General features: G+C 53.8%; 10 protein-coding genes across 10 annotated transcripts; 4 read left to right on the top strand and 6 right to left on the bottom strand.

The window, feature by feature from the left end:
* Window positions 1-84: 84 nt before the first annotated feature.
* Window positions 85-378, top strand: BO86DRAFT_397695 (uncharacterized protein; the record flags this gene model as incomplete). The annotated part of the gene is made up of 1 exon (XM_025673508.1): window positions 85-378. A coding segment is annotated over one exon (294 nt), but the record flags the coding sequence as incomplete, so codon positions are not given.
* A 2,097-nt stretch (window positions 379-2,475) lies between these two features.
* On the bottom strand, window positions 2,476-4,459 carry BO86DRAFT_334656 (threonine synthase THR4). The gene is made up of 2 exons (XM_025668862.1): window positions 4,271-4,459; window positions 2,476-4,201 (listed from the first exon to the last, which is right to left on the bottom strand). The coding sequence occupies exons 1-2, from the start codon at window positions 4,322-4,324 to the stop codon at window positions 2,645-2,647; spliced, it is 1,611 nt and encodes a 536-aa protein (XP_025529586.1). The 5' UTR covers window positions 4,325-4,459; the 3' UTR covers window positions 2,476-2,644.
* Window positions 4,460-4,656: 197 nt separating this feature from the next.
* BO86DRAFT_387526 (NAD(P)-dependent alcohol dehydrogenase) lies at window positions 4,657-6,498 on the bottom strand. Its single transcript, XM_025671617.1, has 4 exons — window positions 6,393-6,498; window positions 5,832-6,331; window positions 5,110-5,718; window positions 4,657-5,038 (listed from the first exon to the last, which is right to left on the bottom strand). Exons 2-4 carry the CDS (start codon window positions 6,000-6,002, stop codon window positions 4,742-4,744), a joined length of 1,077 nt encoding a protein of 358 aa, XP_025529585.1. The 5' UTR covers window positions 6,003-6,331; window positions 6,393-6,498; the 3' UTR covers window positions 4,657-4,741.
* A 496-nt stretch (window positions 6,499-6,994) lies between these two features.
* On the bottom strand, window positions 6,995-9,221 carry BO86DRAFT_308322 (tryptophan synthase beta chain; the record flags this gene model as incomplete). The annotated part of the gene is made up of 3 exons (XM_025667775.1): window positions 6,995-8,639; window positions 8,719-9,022; window positions 9,086-9,221. 3 exons carry the CDS (start codon window positions 9,219-9,221, stop codon window positions 6,995-6,997), a joined length of 2,085 nt encoding a protein of 694 aa, XP_025529584.1.
* A 672-nt stretch (window positions 9,222-9,893) lies between these two features.
* On the bottom strand, window positions 9,894-12,642 carry BO86DRAFT_31917 (putative AP-1 adaptor complex subunit beta). The gene is made up of 7 exons (XM_025668240.1): window positions 12,486-12,642; window positions 12,398-12,418; window positions 12,189-12,320; window positions 11,488-12,125; window positions 10,867-11,435; window positions 10,446-10,807; window positions 9,894-10,389 (listed from the first exon to the last, which is right to left on the bottom strand). The coding sequence occupies exons 1-7, from the start codon at window positions 12,560-12,562 to the stop codon at window positions 9,948-9,950; spliced, it is 2,241 nt and encodes a 746-aa protein (XP_025529583.1). The 5' UTR covers window positions 12,563-12,642; the 3' UTR covers window positions 9,894-9,947.
* A 486-nt stretch (window positions 12,643-13,128) lies between these two features.
* On the top strand, window positions 13,129-13,408 carry BO86DRAFT_308223 (DUF5310 domain-containing protein; the record flags this gene model as incomplete). The annotated part of the gene is made up of 2 exons (XM_025667771.1): window positions 13,129-13,248; window positions 13,322-13,408. The coding sequence occupies 2 exons, from the start codon at window positions 13,129-13,131 to the stop codon at window positions 13,406-13,408; spliced, it is 207 nt and encodes a 68-aa protein (XP_025529582.1).
* BO86DRAFT_408254 (putative transcriptional regulator) lies at window positions 13,343-14,976 on the bottom strand. Its single transcript, XM_025674333.1, has 2 exons — window positions 14,462-14,976; window positions 13,343-14,365 (listed from the first exon to the last, which is right to left on the bottom strand). Exons 1-2 carry the CDS (start codon window positions 14,720-14,722, stop codon window positions 13,541-13,543), a joined length of 1,086 nt encoding a protein of 361 aa, XP_025529581.1. The 5' UTR covers window positions 14,723-14,976; the 3' UTR covers window positions 13,343-13,540.
* On the top strand, window positions 14,927-16,258 carry BO86DRAFT_358068 (flavin-linked sulfhydryl oxidase). Its single transcript, XM_025669725.1, has 2 exons — window positions 14,927-15,519; window positions 15,637-16,258. The coding sequence occupies exons 1-2, from the start codon at window positions 15,305-15,307 to the stop codon at window positions 16,112-16,114; spliced, it is 693 nt and encodes a 230-aa protein (XP_025529580.1). The 5' UTR covers window positions 14,927-15,304; the 3' UTR covers window positions 16,115-16,258.
* A 113-nt stretch (window positions 16,259-16,371) lies between these two features.
* Window positions 16,372-20,871, bottom strand: BO86DRAFT_387521 (coatomer subunit alpha). Its single transcript, XM_025671616.1, has 8 exons — window positions 20,653-20,871; window positions 20,495-20,544; window positions 20,119-20,438; window positions 19,726-20,061; window positions 18,695-19,661; window positions 18,043-18,638; window positions 16,908-17,992; window positions 16,372-16,852 (listed from the first exon to the last, which is right to left on the bottom strand). The coding sequence occupies exons 1-8, from the start codon at window positions 20,680-20,682 to the stop codon at window positions 16,598-16,600; spliced, it is 3,639 nt and encodes a 1,212-aa protein (XP_025529579.1). The 5' UTR covers window positions 20,683-20,871; the 3' UTR covers window positions 16,372-16,597.
* A 551-nt stretch (window positions 20,872-21,422) lies between these two features.
* On the top strand, window positions 21,423-22,152 carry BO86DRAFT_387520 (uncharacterized protein). The gene has a single exon (XM_025671615.1). The coding sequence runs from the start codon at window positions 21,483-21,485 to the stop codon at window positions 22,134-22,136; it is 654 nt and encodes a 217-aa protein (XP_025529578.1). The 5' UTR covers window positions 21,423-21,482; the 3' UTR covers window positions 22,137-22,152.
* The last annotated feature ends 28 nt before the right edge of the window (window positions 22,153-22,180 follow it).

Below are 22,180 nucleotides of genomic sequence, written 5' to 3'. Positions count from 1 at the left end.
GCTCCTGGCGCTCCTGGCTCTTCTACCCCCGGTGCTCCTGGCGCTCCTGGCTCTTCTACCCCCGGTGCTCCTGGTGCTCCTAGCTCCTCCACCCCTGGTGCTCCTGGTGCTCCTGGTACCCCTGAGGGCTCCAGCCCTGTTGCTCCTGGTGCTCCTGGCTCTTCCAGCCCTGTCGTTCCTGCCGCTCCTGAGGGTTCCAGCCCTGCTGCTCCTGAGGGTTCCAGCCCTGTTGCTCCTGCCGGCACCTCAACCCCCGAGCAGCCCACCGGCGCCTCCCCAGCGGAGCCTTCGGTCTCGAGCCTCACGGGCGCTGCTTCCAAGATGCAGCCCGTGGCCGGTCTTCTCGCCGCTGTCATGGGTCTGATGGTTCTTCTGTAGATGACTCCTCCATCTTCAGCAATGAATCGATAGAGCCATTCATCTTCCCTTTGACCACAAGAAGAAACTATCAGATCAAAACAAATGGTGCTTGGAGTTCGGTTTTGGAATTTTTGCTACATTGTTGGTTATTTCCTATGTCATGAAGGGAGGACTGTCTTTGATTGTGACTCAGGACTACGACTCAAGACACAGCCACGCTCACTGGGGTGAGCGACAAGGAACACTGTGCTTAGCTCCTGATCGATTTCCCATTGGCAGTTCCTTTTGCCTACTAGTTTAATAATATATAATGAGTACGGTACGTGGAATAAAAATGGCATTTTTTTTTGTTTTTTCTTGGAAACAAGTTTCAAGCTCTCACTTTTGTCTTTTCATGTAGCTTTGATGTTCCTCTTGGTTTCTCATTTTCTTTTCTCTTCTTCCTACCATCATGGTAAAAGCCTGTCGCATAGCTGATGCCACGCTTTGCAGTGCGTAATCATATTTTCCGGAAACGGAAGAGGTTGCATCTTACGTAGTCCTTTACCCAACCCAGTCCAACCACCTCCGAGACGAGAGGGGATATGTGTGTGTGGGTACTACGGGTAGATCTGAGTAGCTGAAGACTCAAATGCAATTCGATGATATCAGGTACACAAAAATTCCACGAAAGGGAACGATCAGCAAATCCAGGCGGCATGAGTGAGTGCATCCCATGACAATCTCTGACAAGGTGATGCCCTGATTACGATCCCACCTCCCGTTACTCGTATGGATCAGAGCAGTAAGTAGTACTCCTCCCCCCCCCCCCAAGGCCACCCTTCCGCATCGTCTATAGATTCTCCAGATGCCCGATTTCGAGACCCCAAATAGTTGAGAAAGGGGCACAAACTGATCGCACGCAAAGATGCAAAACATAAGTGATATATAGATAGGACTCACGACTGAAATGGTTTTCAATCGGTCGAGGGTAGGATTAGGGCAAGGGGTGTTGAAAACTTGGAAGACTACCTACCTACCTATCTGGACCCAACCACTCGCAACCATGGGCCAAATTAAGGGATATGGGTGCTTTCTAGCAAAAGTTTCTAGGACTCTGAACAATCGAGTGGGAACTATCAGGAACCAGCGGGTCCTGGTAAAACCCGGTTGCAAGTTCGGCACTCTTGTCACTACACGTGCATGATTTATGGATCAAGTGGTTGAGTGCTCGTCAGAGCTTATGGAGAATAGCTCAGTGTAGACATAACCACCCGCGATGAAGAGGTATAGAACGAGGAAGCCAGGTTAAGTCAGGGGCGGGATGGATTCTATAAGTTATACTTTACTAAATCTGAGACAGGGCATAGTTCTGGAACTGATCGTGGTAGAGGCAGAGGTGTGGAGATTAGGACAGGGGGGAGTAGAGGGTATCTTTTGCTGGAGTAGAACTATCTCCTAGTAGATATTGGATTAAGTAGCTGTGGATAGCAACAGAGTATGGATAGTATATCAGGTAGAGGATTGCTTAGCTAAGTATAGCTTAGCGTCGATGTGAAGACGACTTTTCTGTAGCTGGGGTTATACGATGTGGGTACGGTGTATACAGGGTAGATATATGTAGAGGAGAGGAGAAGAAAACAGATACCAATACTGGATTATCTCGTTGAACTAGATACCTTTATCACTTTTGGCAACGGTTTCGAATATATGCAGGGAGAAAGGGAGTAGCAGAACTCAAGGTATAGAGATATCGAGGCGGAGCATAGCACAGAACTATGTCGATTATGGATGAGATACTGATGAATTTACTGGCCCATAGAGGAAAGCTTGATGCCTTGAGAGTCATGGCATTGGTAAGGAAGGAAGACAGCTATACGAAGTTGTGGTGTTTACATACTTGCGGTCCCAATTGAAATCATGTGATCTCGCTGAGGCGAGGCGTTACACGCACAACGCCGATAAACTAGTCAAGGTGGAAGAATAGGCCATTCTTATCTGGGTATAGTTTTTAGACAAACTGGTTCCCTAACCCCCCGCTCTCTACACCATGTGAATAGGATCCAAGGGAAGGAATAGTCGAAAGTAAGGATGCTTACAAAAGTGGAAGAAATTCTTGTCATATCTCGTTGTATAGCTTTTATGATATCACAGGTAGTGGGTGAAAGAAATTGGTCATGAATGTATATATAGGATCGATGATGCGCAAGGGGGAAATTTGATACTGGGAATAAAGGGTCTTAAGATGCAAACACAGAGATCTTTCTTCCTTTTCTTTTATGATTTAGCAACAAGCAAGCAACATCTACCGCTTACCCTCCAACTCCTGCTCGACCTCGGCCTTGACGATCTCGCGGACCTGCTCCCATCCGGCCCCAGGACCGACGGGGGTGACGCGGCTCTCGCGCTGCTCCAGGCCGATGAACTCCTGGGGCAGGACCTCGGTGAAGTCGTAGCCGTCCTCGGCGCGCAGGGCGAGGTCGACGGCGCTGGCGAACTTGGCCGGGTGGGCGGTGGAGAGGGAGATGTGGACGGCGCCCGGGTTGCGCTGGATGGAGCGGCGGGCGGCGGCAACGCCGATGGCGGAGTGGGGGTCGAGGATGTAGCCGCCGGTCTTGGAGCTCTTGGCGCTGCCGGGGCCCAGGTTGGCCGGGAAGGAGGTGCGGTAGGTGTCGCGGATCTGGGCGATGGTCTCGTCGTTGCTGACGCGCTCGGACTCGAACTCGGCCTGGGCGCCCGCGAAGACGGCCGGCGAGACCTGGAAGCCGCCCTCGGTCTTGAGCTGCTGCAGCCAGCCGCTGACGCTGTCGCAAGCCTGCTTGCGGCGCGCGTCGGCCGAGGCGGCGTCGCTGCTCTGGTAGGCGAGGAACCAGAGGAGGCGCTCGAAGTTGCTGCTGACCAGGATGTCCATGGCCGGGCTGTGGGTCTCCTTGACGCCGGTGCCGTTGGCGTCGTTCTTGGTGTAGGCACCGCTGCTGCGGAAGAAGCGGTCCAAGATGTCGTTCTCGTTGGTCGCGATGACCAGGCGCTCCGCGGGGAGACCCATGCGCTTGGCGAACCAGCCGGCGAGGATGTCGCCGAAGTTGCCGGAGGGAACCACGAAGCGCAGCTTGGAGTCCTTGTTGAAGGAGGGGGACTTGGTGAGGGAAAGGTAGGAGTAGAAGTAGTAGGAGATCTGGGCGAGGATGCGGGCGAAGTTGATGGAGTTCACGGCCGCGAGGTTGTGGGTGGAGTTGAGCTCGGGGTCGGCGAACAGAGCCTTGACGAAGTCCTGGCAGTCGTCGAAGGAGCCCTCAACAGTGAGGTTGTGCACGTTGGCGTCCAGCACGGTGGTCATCTGGGCCTGCTGGATCGGGGAGACCTTGCCCTTGGGGAACATGATGAAGATGGAGACGTCCTTCTTGCCGCGCAGACCGTAGATGGCGGCGGAACCGGTGTCACCGCTGGTGGCTCCGACGACAGTCAGGTGGTGACGGTCCTTGCCCTCCTTGCCCTGGTTCTTGCGCACGAGGAAGTACTCGAACAGGTTACCGAGGAACTGGAGCGCGACATCCTTGAAAGCGAAGGTGGGGCCGTGGAAGAGCTCGAGCAGGTGGAGGTTCTGCTTGCCGTCGAGTTCGATGGTGGGAGTGCGTTCGGGGTGACGGAAGGTGGCGTAGGAGCGGCGGATGATTTCTTGAAGGTCGTCGCGGGGGATCTCGGACTCTGAGATGTAGAGAGACATGATACGGAAGGCGATCTCCTCGAAGCTCAGATTGCGCCATTCGGACTCCCAGTTAGCGGGGAGGGAGGGGATCTCCTCGGGGATGAAGAGACCGCCATCAGAGGCCAGACCCTTCAGGACAACCTCCTCGAAGGAGAGCTAAGCAGAAGAGCAGACAGGTTAGCCATTGAACCGAAGATTGCTTTCTTAGAGGGTTTGTTGCCATACTCCGTAGGAGGCACCCCGCGTGCTCAAATATTTTTGCGACAGAGTATGCGACATGATGACTGGAAGTATGATGGGGGAAGGGGGAAACAGAAGAGAGATATGACAAAGAAGACACTCAATTGCGAGTCAGAGCCTCTTTCGACAAGAATGCCAGCGACAAAACAGAGGAATATGAAGAGAGAGTGAGTGAGGGGGGCGAAGACAAGAGGCGATGATTCACTCGCCCAAAGAAGAAATTCGGAGGGGTTGCCTGCTGCTTTGGGATTAGTGGCTCCGATGGCGGAGACAGTCACGTGCCGTGCCTATTGGAGTATGTAAATTGTAAGCCTGCCGCAGCCAAGACGGGGCTATTACGAGTACATACTAGACTCTCTATCAAACTGCAGGTTCATCTATGAGTACTGTGAACTCACTACTAATACATTATACAGTCTATACATTCGTCATAACTCATCACCAAGCCCTGTCCGTCTAGTGCTCCTCGTTGACCAACACGTAGCGGTATCTGGCCTTACCGGCATGCATGTTGACAATGGCCTCGTTGGCATTCTTCATCGGGACCTCTTCGATCCAAGGCTTGACGCCCTTGTCCAAGACCAGCTGGAACATCTCGCGGATCTCATCAGGGCTCCCGACCAACGAGCTGGTCACCTTCAACCGACGGATCAGAGGCTTAACGGGCGCCACCAGGGTGCCATCCTCCGGCAAACCGACCTGGCACAGAGTACCATTGACCGCCAGCAGGCCGACGTACTGTTCCAAGGGCATCTGTACACGACGGGCATTAGTAAATTACTTCTCATCAACCCGATAGGAGAAATGAAAATTGAGGAAAATACCTTCGTGGACGAAACAGTCGAGACAATCAGATCCAACGACTTGGCGTACTTGGTAGCCCAATCGGGCTCATCGTCCGTCGCGATGTACAGATCGGCGCCCATCTTCAAGGCATCGGCCGCCTTGCCGGCCTTGCGCGAGATCGCGACCACCTTGTCGGCGCCCATCGCCTTGGCGAACATGACGCCAAAGTGGCCCAGGCCGCCCACACCGATGATGCCGACGCGCTTGCCGGGGCCACAGCCGTTGTGCTTCAGCGGGCTGTAGAGGGTGACACCACCGCACAGCATGGGAGCGGCCTCGGCGGAGGGGATGCCGTCGGGGATCTTGATGGCGAAGCGGGCGGGGACGCGGTTGTACCGCGCATAGCCGCCGTAGGACTTGCCGCCGTTGAGGTGGACGCTGTTGTAGGTGCCCACCCACTTGTGGGGACAGTACTGCTCCCAGCCCATGGCGCACTCGGCGCAGTCGCCGAGACGGCCCTGGCAGGAATCGCTCTGCGCGCCGACGCCGACGCGGTCCCCGAGCTTGATGTCGCGGACCTGGGAGCCGACGCGCACGGCGACACCGACGATCTCGTGACCGACACAGCAGGGGTAAAGGGTGGGCTTCTGTTGTTGTGCGGATCAGTATACATGGGACATGGTAGCTAGCATAGGCACGATTGGCGCAAGCTGAAGAACACAACACAACACAACACTAGAAAGACCTCAAAAGCACTTACCCATCCACTGTGCAGAGTGTGAAGATCGGAACCACAGATACCGCAATGAGAGACCTTGATGTCGACATCGGTCTCTTCCCAGGGCTTGGGCTCAAATTCCTGCCAGACCATCTTGCCGTCGACCGAGTCCTTGTCGAGGCCCATCCATCCTTCGAACTTGTAGTCAGTCATGATGAGAGACTTGTGTCAATTAAAGAACCTGTTCCTGAACGGTGTGTACAAGTACAAGGCTCAAGGCAAGACTGAGGGGATATCTCCTCCCACTTATATGCGTACGTATCGCCCGACAACAAACGTCGCGGGTCCCATGCTTTGATCGATCCACTTTTCGACACAAATTTCCGAGTTGGGGGAATTTTTCCTGTTGAAGGTCCAACTTCAAACCCTGAGCCAGATCCACCGGGACGGAAAAGCCAAGAAGGAGATCGAACGAGGAAGCGTCGCGAGAAAAGAGCCAAATCCATGGGCTTGGGCTTTGCAAGGGGCGATGGGGCAACCAACTCAACAAGCTATCAGCGACTGGCTCCAGCGGAGTCTTGTCCCTATGGGTCGGACGCTTGCCAAATGCTTAGAAATCTGCAGAAGAGTAGACTCCCTGATACGGGTAAAAAAGCGTTGAAAATCTGGGATTGCTGCTTCGGATAGAAAAGCCGATAGAAGATTCTCGGGATCGGAAGAGGGTTTTCACTGTGGTACTCCGTACTGTGGCACGCTTTCTTCGTGGTCTGTCTGGTGTTTGAATCACAATTGAGGATGCTATCGCCTGATGCTTTTGCTCCCTCCGTACCCATCGCGGGATTCGACCCGGTCTCTGACGCAAGGGAATCTCTCAATGGCGTTCGAGGGAGGGACTCCAACTGCTTGTCTCCAAATTGATTGATGCTGCTCCATCGTTATTAGTCAAGGAGGACCACTGGATCCACTGCGGCAGCCCGAAAAGAGGAGAGGGAAAGTAGAAATCCAAATGGACGGATGGAGCGGAAAAGCGGATCGCTTTCTCTTACCGCCAACTGGTCTACTCCGTACCTACTGTGCAATAGAGCGATCAGGCACAGCCAGAACAGCAATGATAAGGAATACTCGAATAACTTGCACTTGGAAGCTAGATAAGCTAGATTGATATGATTCAACTTTTGGATTCGGTAGTCTAGACAGCAGCTCCATCAATTATTTTCCTTATACTGAGGCAGTTCATCCATGACCGTCTGCACATCCTTATCACCGCGACCACTCAAGCAGAGCACGACATCCTTCCCAGGGCCCAGCTGGCGAGCCACCTGCATCACTCCCCAGACTGCATGTGAGGACTCCAGCGCCGGGATGATGCCCTCGAGCTGACTGAGCAGCTGGAAGCCCTCGAGCGCCTGCGCATCCGTGGCCGCAATGAAGGTCGCGCGACTGCTATCCTTCCACGACGCCAGCTCCGGTCCCACGCCCGGGTAATCGAGGCCCGCGGAGACCGAATGCGTGTCGGTGATCTGCCCATGGCGGTCCTGCAGGACATACGTGCGCACGCCATGCAGGACCCCGACGCTGCCGCTCCCGAGCGTCGCCGAGTGCTTCGCATGGCCATCGCCGCCGGCTTCCACGCCCACCAGCTGCACCGAGCCATCCTCGACGAACGGGTAGAACATGCCCACGGCATTTGATCCACCGCCCACACAGGCCACCACCGCGTCGGGCAATTTCCCGATCTCCTGTTGCAGCTGCGCCTTGGTCTCGGTCCCGATCACGGATTGGAAGGTTCGCACGATCGTCGGGAATGGGTGCGGCCCGATGGCGGACCCGAGGATATAATGCGTCGTGTCCAGCCGCGTGATCCAGGCCCGGAACGCCTCGTTGACGGCGTCCCGGAGGGTGCGCGAGCCTGCCTCGACCGGCACCACGGTGGCGCCCAGGAGGCGCATGCGGAAGACATTCAGCGCCTGCCGGCGGACATCCTCCGCGCCCATGTAGACGGTGCATTTCATGCCGAACTTCGCGCAGACCGTCGCCGTGGCCACGCCGTGTTGGCCCGCCCCGGTCTCGGCAATGATCTCGGTCTTACCCAGTCGCCGGGCGATCAGGATCTGGCCCAGGGCGTTGTTGATCTTGTGGGAGCCCGTGTGGTTCAGATCCTCGCGCTTGAGCCAGATGTTCGCGCCGCCCGCGGACTCGGTCAGTCGCGTAGCTCGGTGCAGCGTCGACGGACGACCCATGTAAGGGTAGTAAGAGCGATACTCTTCCCAGAAGGCGGGATCGTCCAGGGCAGCCTGGAAGCCGGCCTCCAGTTCATTGAGACACGTCGTCAGCGCTTCCGGGACGTATTGTCCACCAAACTTGCCGAAGCGGCCACGTTCCGAAGCCGGTCCAACTTCGTTTGCGGCGGGTGACTGTGTAGACTCCTTCTCCTTCGAAGGGGAAACGGCGGCTGCGGACGAGGTAGAGGATGGCTCGTCTGCTGCTGTGCGAGGGACTCGTCGCCCCGTGATCTGTGCGCAATACTCCTCAATCGTGCGCGCTCCCTGTCCAGCAGGGGCATTGGCCAGCTGATTGATGATCTCACTCCCAATCACGGCGCCATCAGCGACGGAGGTCACACCCAGGAAATGCTCACGGGTGCTGATGCCAAAGCCGACGGCCACCGGGACTCCACCGGAGAGATCCTTGACCCGCTTCATCAAGTCGGGAAGCTGGTCATTCAGAGTACCAGTGGCTCCGGTGACGCCCATGCGGGATACCAGATAGATCCATGTGTCAGCAATCCCACAAAGCGTCTTCATCCGATCTTCAGTTGTGGACGGAGCAATCAAGGGAACATATGAGAGGCTATAAGACGACCACGATAGGCGTTAGCGGGTACTGAACCCCATACCTAGCAAACGGAGTGGTAGTAGACAGAACTTACCCAGCATCCCGACATTGGTCGCGGAATCGAACCGCTTCCTCCGGCGGTAGATCTACGATAATGAACCCATTCACGCCGGCTTCTCTGCATTCTGCAAGCAGGGCGGTTTCACCAAAGCGCAGAACCGGGTTGTAGTATCCCATGAAGAGGACGGGGATGCGCAGGCCCTGCTGGCGGGCATCCTTCACCATTTGCAACATGGAAGTGATGGTAACTCCATTTTCGAGGGCTTTGAGGTTTGATTTTTGGATGGTAGGTCCATCGGCGATGGGGTCTGTGAATGGAAGGCCAAGCTCAATGACATCTGAAAAAGGAAATGGATATTAGTACATCGCATCCATTGCTATGCGTACCAAGAGCAACTCACCTGCTCCTCCAGCTTGCATGGCCAGCATGATATCTGGAGTTTCCGCGGCTGTCGGAAAACCGGCAGTAACATAGGTCACCAGGGCCGGACGGCCCTCGTTTTGGCATTGAGCAAAGGTTCTCTTGAGATGCTCCATCTTTCTATGCTTGGAACAATTGCAAAGTGGTAAATAGCGTAACAAAGTTGGAATGAGTAAGGGGAGAAGTGGCGTAGACTGGGGGGGGGGACTTTATGGATCTTTCGCGGTGACTCACGCCCTCAGTAAGATGGCTGCACTAGTGGCACGTCTGTCGGTTTAGTCAAATTTCAATCATCTGTGCATTCCAGGTTCTGAATTTATCCGGTCCTTCAGTCGAAAATGAACATTGTCGCAGCGTGAGCCTTTCCTACTTGGAATCAAAGTATAATAACCAAGCAGGTTCTTGGACAAGTGACAAGCCCACGGCTCGTTCGCCCCATTGAACATCCCGAGATCGCCACCTTGCCTTTAAAAAATTGCGACAGGCTAAAGACCAAAACAGGCGTGTAATACCCGGTTGAAAGAGTTGTAAAAACTCAGAAGAGATAACGACCAGAGCAATCCATTATGCTCAGAGCTTCAGGTGAATGGGATATACAGATAATTTGGGACATGAAGCCACAGACGAATCGAGGCAGGGGAAAAGAAGTACAAACACAAAGAATAAACATGTGGATCATTCAGCTTGGTCACGCCAATATAGAAAGACGAGAGAATCTATGTGAAAATGCATGAATTGCGAATTATGTGTGCTTTTGTCAAGCGCTTGCCTCCTTGATCTCCTTCCCTTCCCTTCCAGTCCCACGGCGATGTTCACCATCAAACCGCCATAGCCCGGCTTTCTTAGAATAACGACATAATGTCTTCGTTGGTTTTCTTTGGTTGGCTGCCTCCAGGAGGCGGCGATGTCGTGCCATTGCCTGACAAGTCCAGGCCGGCAAAACCGTTCATCAAATCGGCTCCAGCCCCCGCGCTGCTGCTGGCCGGGGCCGGTGCGCCTCCACCATCGCCGAAGACCCCCAAGAGATCGTCCAAGTTGTTGCTTCCAGCAGGGGCACCTGCAGCAGGCGATTCCACTCGCACTGGCGTTCCAGCCAGACCTTCGAGACCCGACATTCCACCACTGGGCTCTTTTTGAGCCGAAGCCGGCGCAGTTCCATCGAAATCGATGTCCAGTAGATTCTCGACGTTGCTCTGGCTCTGGGGAGGGGGCGCGCTGCCAGTAACCGCGGCTGCAGCGGCAGCGGCAGCAAGTGGGTTCTCGCGTGCATTTTGAATTTGTTCCCTGAAGTCAGTGGTCAGCGTGACAGACATGAATGGATGAAATGGGTTGAGACATACTCGATAGCGGCTCTCTGGACAGCGTCGGCACCGAACCTTCCTTGGCCGACAAACTGCTCTGGGGGCTTGTGGTAAACTGATGCAAGAGTCGACAGCTCGGTGAGCAGCTGCTCAAGAAGGGCAGGCGGTAGAGAATGAATAGTGGTCACAATTGGAGGCTTGTCAGACAAGACAATGTCCTTAGTAGCTCCAGGATCACTGGTATTGGATAACAAGCGCCAGTAGACATAGGCTCGGTCGCGCACATCGGGATTGTCGTTCTCAGCAGTGGCTGCCTGCAGCACTTTCTGGACGAGCCCTTGGGCCTTTTCAGGCCGCTTCAAGAAGAGCTTGACAACAGCCGTCAAGATTTGCAGCTGGGTCTAAACAGGTCCCTGTGATCAGTATACAGCATCTTTGTTGTCAAAAGGGAGTGTCATACCTGGGAGAATTCTTCATTGAAGCCTTCCACAAAACCAGCCAGAATGTCACCCGCATTACTGATCTTCTCCGCATACTGACCCACAATCCAAATGAGTGCCGCACGAGCATTTGGTTCATCTAGCTCATCGATACACTTGCACAGCGTAGGGATAATACCCTCATAGCCGGGGTACTTTCGGAAAATATCCTTGATCACCACAATGGCTTCTTGCACCACGTAGTTGACCTTGGTGTTGATGAGGTCCAGCAACGTGTTGACGCACTTCTCACTAGCGCTCTCGATTTTGATCGCAACCTGACCAATCGCCCGGACGGCGCGGCGCACAAAGTCCATGTCCACCTCAAGTGCGTACTCCTTAAGCTCGGCTAAGAGCTGGTCGACGTTTCGGTCGTTGGCTATCCGTACCATGATTTCAAGTTTCTGGAACTTGACGTATGGTGGATCGTTATACTTGCAGAAAAAGACGCGAAGTTCCTTGTTCAGGATTTCTGGCTGCTTTTGCAACAAAAGATCAATGTTTCTCAAAGCCACATACTGCACCTCGGGGGCAGATGAAACCAGAGTCACTTGCCATCATCAGCAAACGGGAACAAGTCTACGCGGTCAAAGCATCCTTACCTAGGGGAGGAGCCATTTTCTTCAGGTAGTTGCTAGCAAGCTCAGCCTTGACGTTTCTCATGTGAAGGAAAACGACTTTGACGGCAGCGAGCACAACACTCGGGTTGGCATGTTGAAACTGAGGAGCAACGCGCTCACAGATGTGCTCCGACTCAGTCACTTCAGTCGTTTTGTACTCGGCAAGAGTCGTCAAGATTGTGACGCGACCCCACTCCGTACACTCATTCAGGGCCATGAGAAGCTTGCGCAGTGTGTTGGTGGTTACCTTCAAGGCCTGTGTTTCGGGAGCAGCGTGGTAGATCTCCGACAGAGCAGTCACCGAGTTGGCGACGACCATAGGATTGGGATCTCCAATCATCTCCTGCAGCATTTCCAGAAAGCCGTTCTCCAGGCACATAGCAGGATTCAGATCGAACAGTTTGGCGACACAGATGGCCGCAGTCTTGCGGACATAGGGCGATTCGTCCCGGAGAGTCTTCCGCAGCGGTTCCTCCATGTAATCCACCATCTTGTCAACCCGGATGCACCCCATCGTTCGAATGGCAAGGGCTCTGATTAAAGGATTGGGGTCTTCGGAGTCTTGAACAAAAGTGTTGACGGCGAGAATGCACAGGTCGGGGTGAGATTTGGCGTAGTTCCTGTCGGGCGCAAAAGACAATCAGCGTCAAGCCCGAATAGCCAACCAATGCTAGGCCACCCACATGAGGTAAAGATAAACCAGCTTCTTTTGTTCGAGATCGCTAGTCGCAATGTTCTTGAGAACATCCGGGAATAGAGAGGAGACATCCTTGCCCAACGTCATGGCCATGATAGTCTTCTGAATTGACTCCTTGCTAACGGTGTATTAGATTGGTTGCGCCGACCAAGATATGCTGCCATTTATCCACAAGTGGGTTTGCATGTGACATACCGTTCATATGCATACTGGGACCTGAAGGTTAAAGAGCGTCAGTATCGACTCATCGGCTTGGGCAGGACACAAAGATAGCATAGCATACACAAGACCAGATCGCAATTCAAAAGTCTCTCCTTTCTTGGGGACCGCAAAGGCCCCCCGAATCCTACTCATCGCCATTGTGCTAAGAGAAGTCTAGCGACGACCGAGTCGCGCCTCTGCTGGTGGAAGCTGAAGTCGGAGGAGGGAATGCAGGAGACTGCGGGGAATTGCGAGAGCTTCAGGGTGAGCCGCAGACGGGAGAATTAGAGCGGGGAAGCAAGAGCTCTCATACACTCTCTCACCTCCGTGCCGAAATGACGGGAGGGAGCAGGAGTATACGTGAAAAATTGTCAGTGCAAAGAAGGGAACGAAGAGAATGTGGAGTGGGAAGAATGGAGGGAGGAGTGAAGAAGTCAAGGTGGAAGACAGTCAGTTGATGATCAGGAGGGAGAGGGAGGGACTGGACGGAGTGTCCCCATCATTAACCACAGCCAATCCGCACAACGCGGCGCCCGACTAAGCGCAACCCATCACCTTAATTCTTTTCCCCGGCGGTCTGGACTGCCTCGTAGTTTACTTCATACCCCATACATACACTTGGTCTGATTCATAACAAAGGATATTTCAGCCTTTTTGCTGCCATATCCATTGCAGCATACGAAACCTATGGTAAGTTGCTCTAACCTCTACATTTGTTACTATCAATGCGCAACTATGACAACATCGCTTACCTTTTACCGAACAAGGCGAATCTCCCTAACCTCCGACGCCTGTTCGTCGAGGCCAGGACCGAGGCCGAAGAGAACGAGCACTCCAGGACAGCGGTATGCGTTCCTCGATTGCTCTCAAAAGCCAATAGAAAATATCTGAATTCCAGACTAATGGATCTTTTTGCAGTTTTACAACCTTGTCCTTTTTATCTCCTCGGTCGCTGTCTTCAGCTTGGTGGCTCAACGAATGGGCGGAACGAAGTCGGGAAAATGAACAATGAACGCAAAGGAAAAAGGAAATGCCAGTGGTATCTCGTACAACTCATACTCTTTGAACAACTTGATAATCCAGAGCCTGCCCCGGATATAATTGCTTGCACAAGCCAGCAACACTCATGCAACACCATCAGTCCGTCTCCTCACCATCCTCATCTTCCAAGAAGGCCAGGCCTCGACGTCCCCGGTTCAATCTCCGTCTAGGCCGACTGTCTTCACTATCGTCGCTCCCAGCCTCCTTCCCCCATCGCTTGGCTCCTTCCTGCACCAGCTCGAGGTCGGCCTTGAGCTCACGCTCCTCACGGATGCGGTTCGCTTTCTCCACCGAGTACCGCCCTTCCATGCCGGCCTCCTTCAACATATCCTTGAGGTGTTTGATCTTGGCTTTGGGGGTGTCGAAAGGAGCCAGCTCCCTCGCCCACATCTTGCGAATCCCGCATTTAATCAGCCAACCCTGCAGCCGTTTGATCTCCGCCTGATTGGGGTCCTGATCCGCATCTTTGCCCTTGGCCGGAGCCGCTTTCTTCCCTTTTCGTGAGGATGTCTCGGCGCTCTTCTGTCGCTTGCGAACGGGTTTCGGCTCCTCATCAAGAACTACCGACATTTCACTTTCGGTATCGACTTTATCTTCTGACTGATCTTCTTTCCCATTGGCGGCGTCAGTAGAGTCATCGGGGGCTGGCTCTTCGCTGGGCTTGGTCTTTTTCTTGTTGGTGGTCTTTGTTTGCCTTTTCGTGGAGGGCTTTACTTCATCATCCTGGTACTCATCCTCGATGTTCGAACTATCATTTTCATCGGTTTCCGAAGGACTGGTTTTCTGGCGTTTGCGCGGTGCGGCGGTGCGGGCCGATTTCGTTCTCTTGGCGGGCTTCGCGTCTTCCGAGGACAGTTCACTTTCAGAGTCGCTATCGTTCTTTTTTGGGGTCGATTGTTCGGCGGCTTTCTCCTCGACCTCCTATTCATAAGATGAGACATTAGAGCGCAATTGTAAAGAAACAAAAAAGAAGGAATTGCAATGGCGTCATAACACAAGAGACACGGGGAGACCAACCACTTGATCGCGAATGACCTCTTCACTTCGGGCTTTCCAATCACCTTGTGTCTTGAAGAATCCTTCGTCGAGCTTGAGCGCCTTTTCTGCCGCGAGACGCACACGCTTGACCGTCAATTCCTCCAACTTGCCCGATTTGTGGATCTCGGCGACGGTGTCGCGTAAAGCTTGTTCCAGCGCGTCATCGGACGGAATGTCTGGACGGCCGGCTGCCGACTCGGACTCGGACTCAGACTCCGATAGCGCGTATTTTGGGGCCATTGTTGCCCTTTGTCTGTCTCGACTTTACCCCGAGTTAAATGCCCGACGTCGGGTGGGTGTAGATGTCCGCTGCGTGTGGGGGGGAGTGAAACGGCGGGAAGTGGCCGTGCGGCAGGCGGACGCGATGAGAGGCAGAATACAACCGCCCCAAGCAGATCAGGAAGCGAAACGATCGACAATGTATCAGACGCGAACAAGCTTGATGAGAGGGAGACTGAACAATGTCAAAGAGGGACACTAGGAAAGCTTGCATCTAGAACCCCTGCTTGCTCGATTGGCTTCGGTCGGAGAGTTTCCAATTGCATGGCGCGACAATGCGCTCGCTGACAAAGCCGCTTATCGGGGACTGGCGGCCTTCGATAAAGTCGGAGATCGAGGGCACTATTACCAATCGACGAGAGAATCTTCAACTATACCTACCTTCCTCTCTTTTCTTTCTATATAGACTCTTATTCTTTGGTTTTGGTTCTTACACACTCTCTTCCTAATTGATTGTGCATCTTCTATAACATAGAATTTTCTTTCTTTCTTGCAGTCCCTACTCCCTCTCACTACTACCACCCAATCACCCCCACCGGCATCATGTCCGAAACCCACCCCGACGCAACAGAGACCGCGCAATCGACGCAAAAGAAGCTCTTCACGCATCAGTTCCAGTTCCCTGCAGCCACAGCCAGCTCCTCCTCCTCCTCTTCGACAGCGTCTCAACCAAAGGATACCAACAACAAGGACGAACACGTCCCACCGGGATACACCAAGCTCCCGAATGGAGTCATCCTCGACAAAGAAGGCAAACCGTATGCGCAGCCCCAACCAACAATTGAAAGCACAACCTACCTCCCCAAACCCCTCAACCTCTACACACACACATCCCAACCCTCCACCAACCCCAGATACTGACCAGTATAAAAAAGATGCCGCCTCTGCACCTCCGCCGCCTCCTGGCGCGCCCTAACCCAAAAAGCCAAAGCCACACCCACGGCACCCCCGCCAACTACCACCACCACCACCGCCACCACCGCCACTAACCAAAAATACGGCCAATGTCCCCCGGACGTCGAGGAACTCGGCCGCTCGACCTGGACCTTCCTGCACTCGCTGACGGCCTCGTACCCGGCGCAGGCCTCGGCGGAGCAGCAGACGGAGATGCGCACGTTCCTGGGCATCTTCTCGCGGCTGTACCCGTGCTGGGTGTGCGCGGACGACTTCCGGGCCTGGATGGCCGAGCCCAGCGGGCAGAACGCGCCGCGGCTGGCGGGCCGGAAGGAGTTCGGGGACTGGATGTGCCGCGCGCACAACGAGGTCAACCGCAAGCTGGGCAAGGAGGAGTTCGATTGTCGGTTCTGGGAGGAGCGGTGGCGCTCCGGGTGGAAGGATGGGCGGTGTGATTGATCCTTATTAAACCTTGGGGGGGTGGGGTGAAATGGAGATCCGGTGTTGGATGTGTATAACTTATGGGATATGTGAATAATGTTATCAGTGGTGGGGACTGTTTTTGTATAATATTTTTTTTTTGCATAGCATCGGGATGCCTCGGTTCTCTACTCTTGTCTTATTAAGTAAATTTGGGAGGATTTCAAATGTGATTATCATCTCTCCTCGTTCTTAACTTTCTTTTTCACCACGGTGAGGTACTATGGAACATCACCTAGAAACGAAAAAAGAAAAAAAAACAACATTGAAGAAGATTTGAGTCCTAACGTCGCTGAGAAATTATGATAACAGAAGAGGTTCCATCCATACATCGAGGGCAAGCACCAAGTTTGGGTCCCACCTCCAGCCGTACCAGTAGAAAAAGAAAAATGTTTTCTATCAGATCTGCACATCAAGAGACGGGGAATTACAGTATAAAAAAAGAGCTCGTCATCGTCATCCTCAATACTGGCTGGGAACAAACAACCGGAGTCCGCTGGCCGGGGCCCCGATCTCCGTTACCTCCGAAATCCGACACACCGTGCCCTTGTATTGTTCATGGTACTTGGCGCCTGTGAACGGGTCCGACACACTCGGGGAGCCACCGTAGATGGGCGTGTACGAAGCAGCACAGATGTCAAATTCGGCGAATTGGTCGAACTCGATGTCGATCTTGTCTTGCGGGCTGCGCTCGCTCTGCAGCTTAATCTTACGGGCCTATTGGGGGAGTCAGTATACCTGGAGCTGGCCAGAAGCTGGGGACATGTCTTACCTGCTCAAGAAGCTTGGGCGAGCCACCGTTGGCCAGCATGCGGTTCGCGAAGCTGAGGGCAGAAGAATAGTTCTTGTTGGCGAAGGCAAACTTCATGGCAGCCATCAGTGCCAACTGACGGTGGGCTACTTCCAGCTTAGGGATGGTGAAGTAGGCCGAGAGCTCAAGACTTCTCTTGAGGCCCTCGGGTGTATCAGTGGAGAGAGAACGACGCTCCAACTCGATCGACATGGCCAGAATGTACTCCCGCGCGGTAGCGATAATCTTCTTCGCTTGCTCGACTTCAGCCTCGGAAGAGACGGTGTTCAGCAGGATTGAATGCAGGATGCCCTTGAAGATCTTGACACCGTCTTCAAGTTTGTTGGCCCGCATCGCAGCGTAACCCTCTTGCAAGTCGACGTTGGCAATTGTCTCCAGATCTCTGGGGATGACAGGCAGAACCTTGCGGCTGTCCGTCTCTTCAACGGTGCGGCGCACGTAGTTCACCAACGGGGGAAGACCGGCGCTTGCCGGCAGATAAGTCTTGGAGCCCTTGTAGATTTCCAGGAATCGGGGTTTGAGAGGGGCGAAGTTGACGGCACCAACTTGACGATTGAGAAGTTGCATGGCTGTCTCGAAGGAGCCGGCAGCGACATGATCCGCTGCCAGAGGGGAGTTGCGAGCCCAAAGGTCGGCTTCCGAGCCACCAGCACCAGCCTCTGCACCTTCAACATCGACGAACTCAGCATCCTCTTCGACATTGATCTCGTCTCCCATATCCCATCCGGCGACATCCTCCTCTTCGTCCTCGAAAGTATCACGCACAGCAGCAACCTCGCCTTCCTCCTCAGGCTCAAACTCGATCGCAGCAACCTCATCATCGACCTCGCCCACCTCTCCAAGCAGAGCCTTTTCGAATGATGAATGAGCAGCAGCCTTGACGGGCCAATTGGCCTTGAAGGTGGGAACAATGGGTTGAGGCACACGCAGGGGCTCCTCAATCGTGGAGAGAGTGATCTGGTCCTCCGTGAGACCACAGGCTTCGAGAATCGACTCAGCCTCCTCTGTCAGCCCGTGGGACTTGGCAGTAAGGTACGCGAGCGGATCTGTACCAGATTAGAAACGAACACCAACTTGGACAGGGAACAGGACTTACAAAGATCGACTTCCTTGAACATCTGAATTCTGTCCTCGACGTCACCACGGTAGATAGCGTTCTGGAAGCGCGACGTGAAGTCGCCTCGGTGCTCAGCAATCTTGGCCATGCGGGACAGCTTCTCCTGGTCGCCAGTTGACAGGTACAAGAAGGACAACTTGTCGAAGTTTCTCTGCTTTTGGTAGGCCATCTCAACTGTCTGGTGGTTACCGTGAGCCAGAGCTTCGGCCCCAAGTCTGGTCCACAGATTGGGGCGGTCCAACTCGCGAGCCATCTCAATAGCTACATCCAGGTTGCCGCACTCGAGGGCAAGCTCGAAGCGGGTCTGAGGGTCCTGCACAAATTGCAACGCGATCTCGGGGTAGCCCTTCTTCTGCAGGTAGGAAATGATGCTTTGACCGACCAGGCTAGAAGTCTTAATGATCTGCAACATCTCATCGTAGTTCCTCTTCACCAGTGCAAGCTTGAACCTGTACTCAGTAGGGTCAATGTCCAAAACGCGGGGCTTAGCGCTACGGTCCAAGCAGTAAACGCTTCTGCCCTTGACCTTAACAAGGTAGACAGTCTGGTCGAGAGTGCGAATAATGCCGTTGTCACTGGTTCATATTAGCTATCCAATCGTGTCATCTTGAGGAACTTAGAAATAGCATACCCGTTCAGGAGAGAATATTTGACATGGTTCAAGGTAGAGTAGAGAAGGACGCCAGCGTCATCCCAGGCTGCGCTCTTGATACGGATCGTCTCATGCAAACTGCTCACCTGCTCCAAGGTCTTGGTCACAATAGTGACATTATGCTTGCTGAGCAAAGCGGCATAGAGCCCGTCGTTGGACCAGACAACATACTTGACGCCGCTGACAGCGAGTTCCGCCAGTTGCTTCTTCTGCTGGATGTCGAAGAGAACGACCGAAGTAGGAGTGATAAAGAGGAGACAGCTAGTTCCACCGAAGTAAATATCGGTGGTTCCGACTGGAGGCTTGATCGATTTTGTAGTCGCATTGCTGAGATCCTTGATGTCCACCTGTTGGTTGCCTTGGCTAAAGACGGCGAAGCGGTTACGCGCAACGAAGACAGCAGACGTGCCTTGACCACGCTTGACATCGGTAGGCTCCACAGCACCGGTAGCATCCCTAGGGAGGTGAATCAATTCGTACACGCCACCATCAGTCGGGGACGTGACCAGGATGGCACGCTCGGCAGGGTTGTATGAGAGAGTACGAGGGGGGACCCAGGGGGATCCAAGTTTGCGCAGGGAGAGCATAGGAGGAGACTCCACGTTCTTGCCGAAATCATAGGACTTGACATGCTTCTCTTTGGTGATATAGAAGAGCTGGTTCTGGTAGACCGCTGAGGCAGGCCGCTCTCGCTCCAACTTGAAAACCATCACACCAGTATCATGACCGGCAGCAAACAGGTTGATCTCGGGATGGGCAGCAATGACCCAGAAACGATCCATGTCACGCTTGAACGATTGAACGGACGTTCTCTTATTCAAATCCCAGCATCTGATGGTCTTATCCTCGCCGACAGAGAGGATCAGGTCCTGGTGAGGATGGAACAAACAGGCGGAAGCGTTCTGGAAATGCCCACGGCAGGTGTCAACTTCCCAAGCTTTCGTGTCTATAGAACCCATGTCAGCTACTACTACCACCACCGAACCCCTATATTGTCATGTCCCACGTACCACTCATCCTCCAGAGCTTGATGAGGCGGTCGTCACCGGCGGAGACGATCAAGGGGAGGGTAGGGTGGAAGGAGACCCAATTGACTCCACGATCGTGACCCTCTAGAACGAACTTCACCACGGCATCTGTGTTTCCGAACATATCTGCTTGACCGGGATTGGCTCGGGCCATCTGATCTTCGAACGAGATAGTCGTCGGGGCCGAGTGCTTCTTGCGCAAGCCGGAAATGTCCCAAATGCGAACCGATTGATCCAACGAGGCAGAAGCTATCAGATCCTCGGTAGGGTGGAACTGTGCGCACATAACGTAATGGTTGTGGCCGGTCATGGTACAGACTACAGGGTAAATGTCAGCCTCCCTCCGGACAGGTGGTCAGAATCAATCCAACATACTTAGGGACCGGTTCTGCCAGTTCCAGATTCGAATAGTTTGATCGTCCGAGGCGGAGAGAATCCAAGGCAATTCATGATGGAAGAAAACCGTCCGCACGTAGTCCAAGTGACCGTTCAGGGTGAACATGCACCGGCGAGTCTGGTAGTTCCAGACCTTGATCTTGTAGTCATCACCTCCGGATACAAACATGGGCTGTGTCGGGTGGAAGTCAATGCCACGAACGGGACCATCGTGTTCTTCGAAGCGGTCAATCAGGGTACCCATGCGGTAATCCCATAATTGAATGGTGGAGGAGTGAAGGGAGACTAGAATCCATGGCCTGTGCCGGGGGTCAGCGTTTGCGACGCGTTGTACAAACGACAGATGAGGACGAACCGCTTGGGGTGGAAGGCAATTCCCTTAGCGCGGGAGGATTTGGACTCAAACTAGAGTATTGAAGGCGTTGTCAGTTCCAGGTCTTGGAGTGAACAGAGACCAGCTCCGTTGCGATAAGGGGGGGAGGGGACAATGGGGATGTGGAGGGGACGGCGGACCTTAGTGAGCATGTTTGGGGAGGACTGCATCTTGAAAGAGGGTTGGCCGGAGCCGCACCATAGAGAAGCAAGCTCCGCACACGAGATATTAAGGGAAGATCAAAAGAATGACCACCACATCCACTACTTCGGGAGGAAGAGGAGGAGTGTAGTTGTGAAGGGGGTTAGTTGTTAGTTGTTAGTTGGATAGCAATGCTGAGGAGTGTCTGGACTCTGGACTCCAGCCGTGGTCCGTCTGGATGGATGGATGGCGGTAAACGTGGACTTATTGTGTCGGCAGCCAATAAGCGAGTCCCGAGGGCCAATGATGGGCCCCGGCGGTGAGCAGCTGCCAGGGGAAATCAATCGCCTACAACTAACTAAGCCTGAGCTAGCATGCTGATGCTCATGCTCATGCTCATGCGCATGCTTGCACTTCGCTTGACACTAGCTGGGTATTGTTCTCTCTTTCTATGATTGATTCTGATTCTGGATCGGAGCGAGCTTCAACAGAATGTGATATCATGGTCTTGCTGCTTTCTATCCGTTGTCGGAGCGGTGGGACCCTCATAATGCAACCCAACACAACATCTTCTCCAGCCCCATTAGTTACGCTTCTCTTCGACTGGATCTGTTTGAGCTCTGTCTGCCCTATCCTTCTTGCAACATTTTTTTTTTCCATTTGCAAATCAACAGACCAAATCACTGCAAGTGTAACGGCGATATTGTATATATAATGTCCATTCATGCGCATACCGATCTTCGAAACGCTTTCTAATGCAGCATTTACACTATATGAAGACAGCATTTTTCATTACCTGACAATTTTTGGCAACACCGGCTAGAACACCATGATCAAAACTGAGGATGGTTCAGTGCCTCCTCTCTCTCCGCTTCGGGATGACCCAACTTGCTTCACTCAGGATATTCCCGGTCCCGCTTCGGCCTCCTGGCAACCTGCTGCGCACGAGTCCCCCTCAGTCAACAGCCACATTGAAGATCACACGAACGTGATATTGCCATATGCGATCGAAGAACCCGAGGATGAGCCTGCCGACGCCTGGGAGGAGGCAGGTGCGAGACCGAGGTCTGCGTTACTTCTCCGTGAAAGTTCGGACTCCAAGCAAGATGATTTGGCGGACTCGATGGAGGGCCTTTATTGCGATTCGGATCCTACAAGCCGCCGCTCAAGCTTCGCCGCTAAACGGGGCATGAAGCGAAAGCCGTCGGGTGCGCCAACCGCACCTAGCCATCCAACTCGATCAAATTCGACCAGCAACTCTTCAAATAATCACGAGGGAGGGTCCAACGGTCGTCCCAAAAGACAGCGTAGGCGAAGCCAACGTTCAAAGAACCATATGAAGCTATTCTCCGATGTGTTTTGGCACGGGGAGGCCAGTGAAACCGGATCATCGGGCAGTTACGACTCTCGATCCTCTTCCGCGGATCCTAGTAGTGCCCACCCCTATGCGTCCGCCGCGCCAGATCAAATGGACATCGACTGAATGAGCGTTACATGAGCTCCTGGTTTCCCACGAGCTTCAGAGCT

Source organism: Aspergillus japonicus (assembly GCF_003184785.1).
Source record: "Aspergillus japonicus CBS 114.51 unplaced genomic scaffold BO86scaffold_12, whole genome shotgun sequence".
NCBI lineage: Eukaryota > Fungi > Ascomycota > Eurotiomycetes > Eurotiales > Aspergillaceae > Aspergillus > Aspergillus japonicus.
Note: the sequence above shows the minus strand (reverse complement) of the source record. Positions and strands in the feature narration are given on the sequence as shown.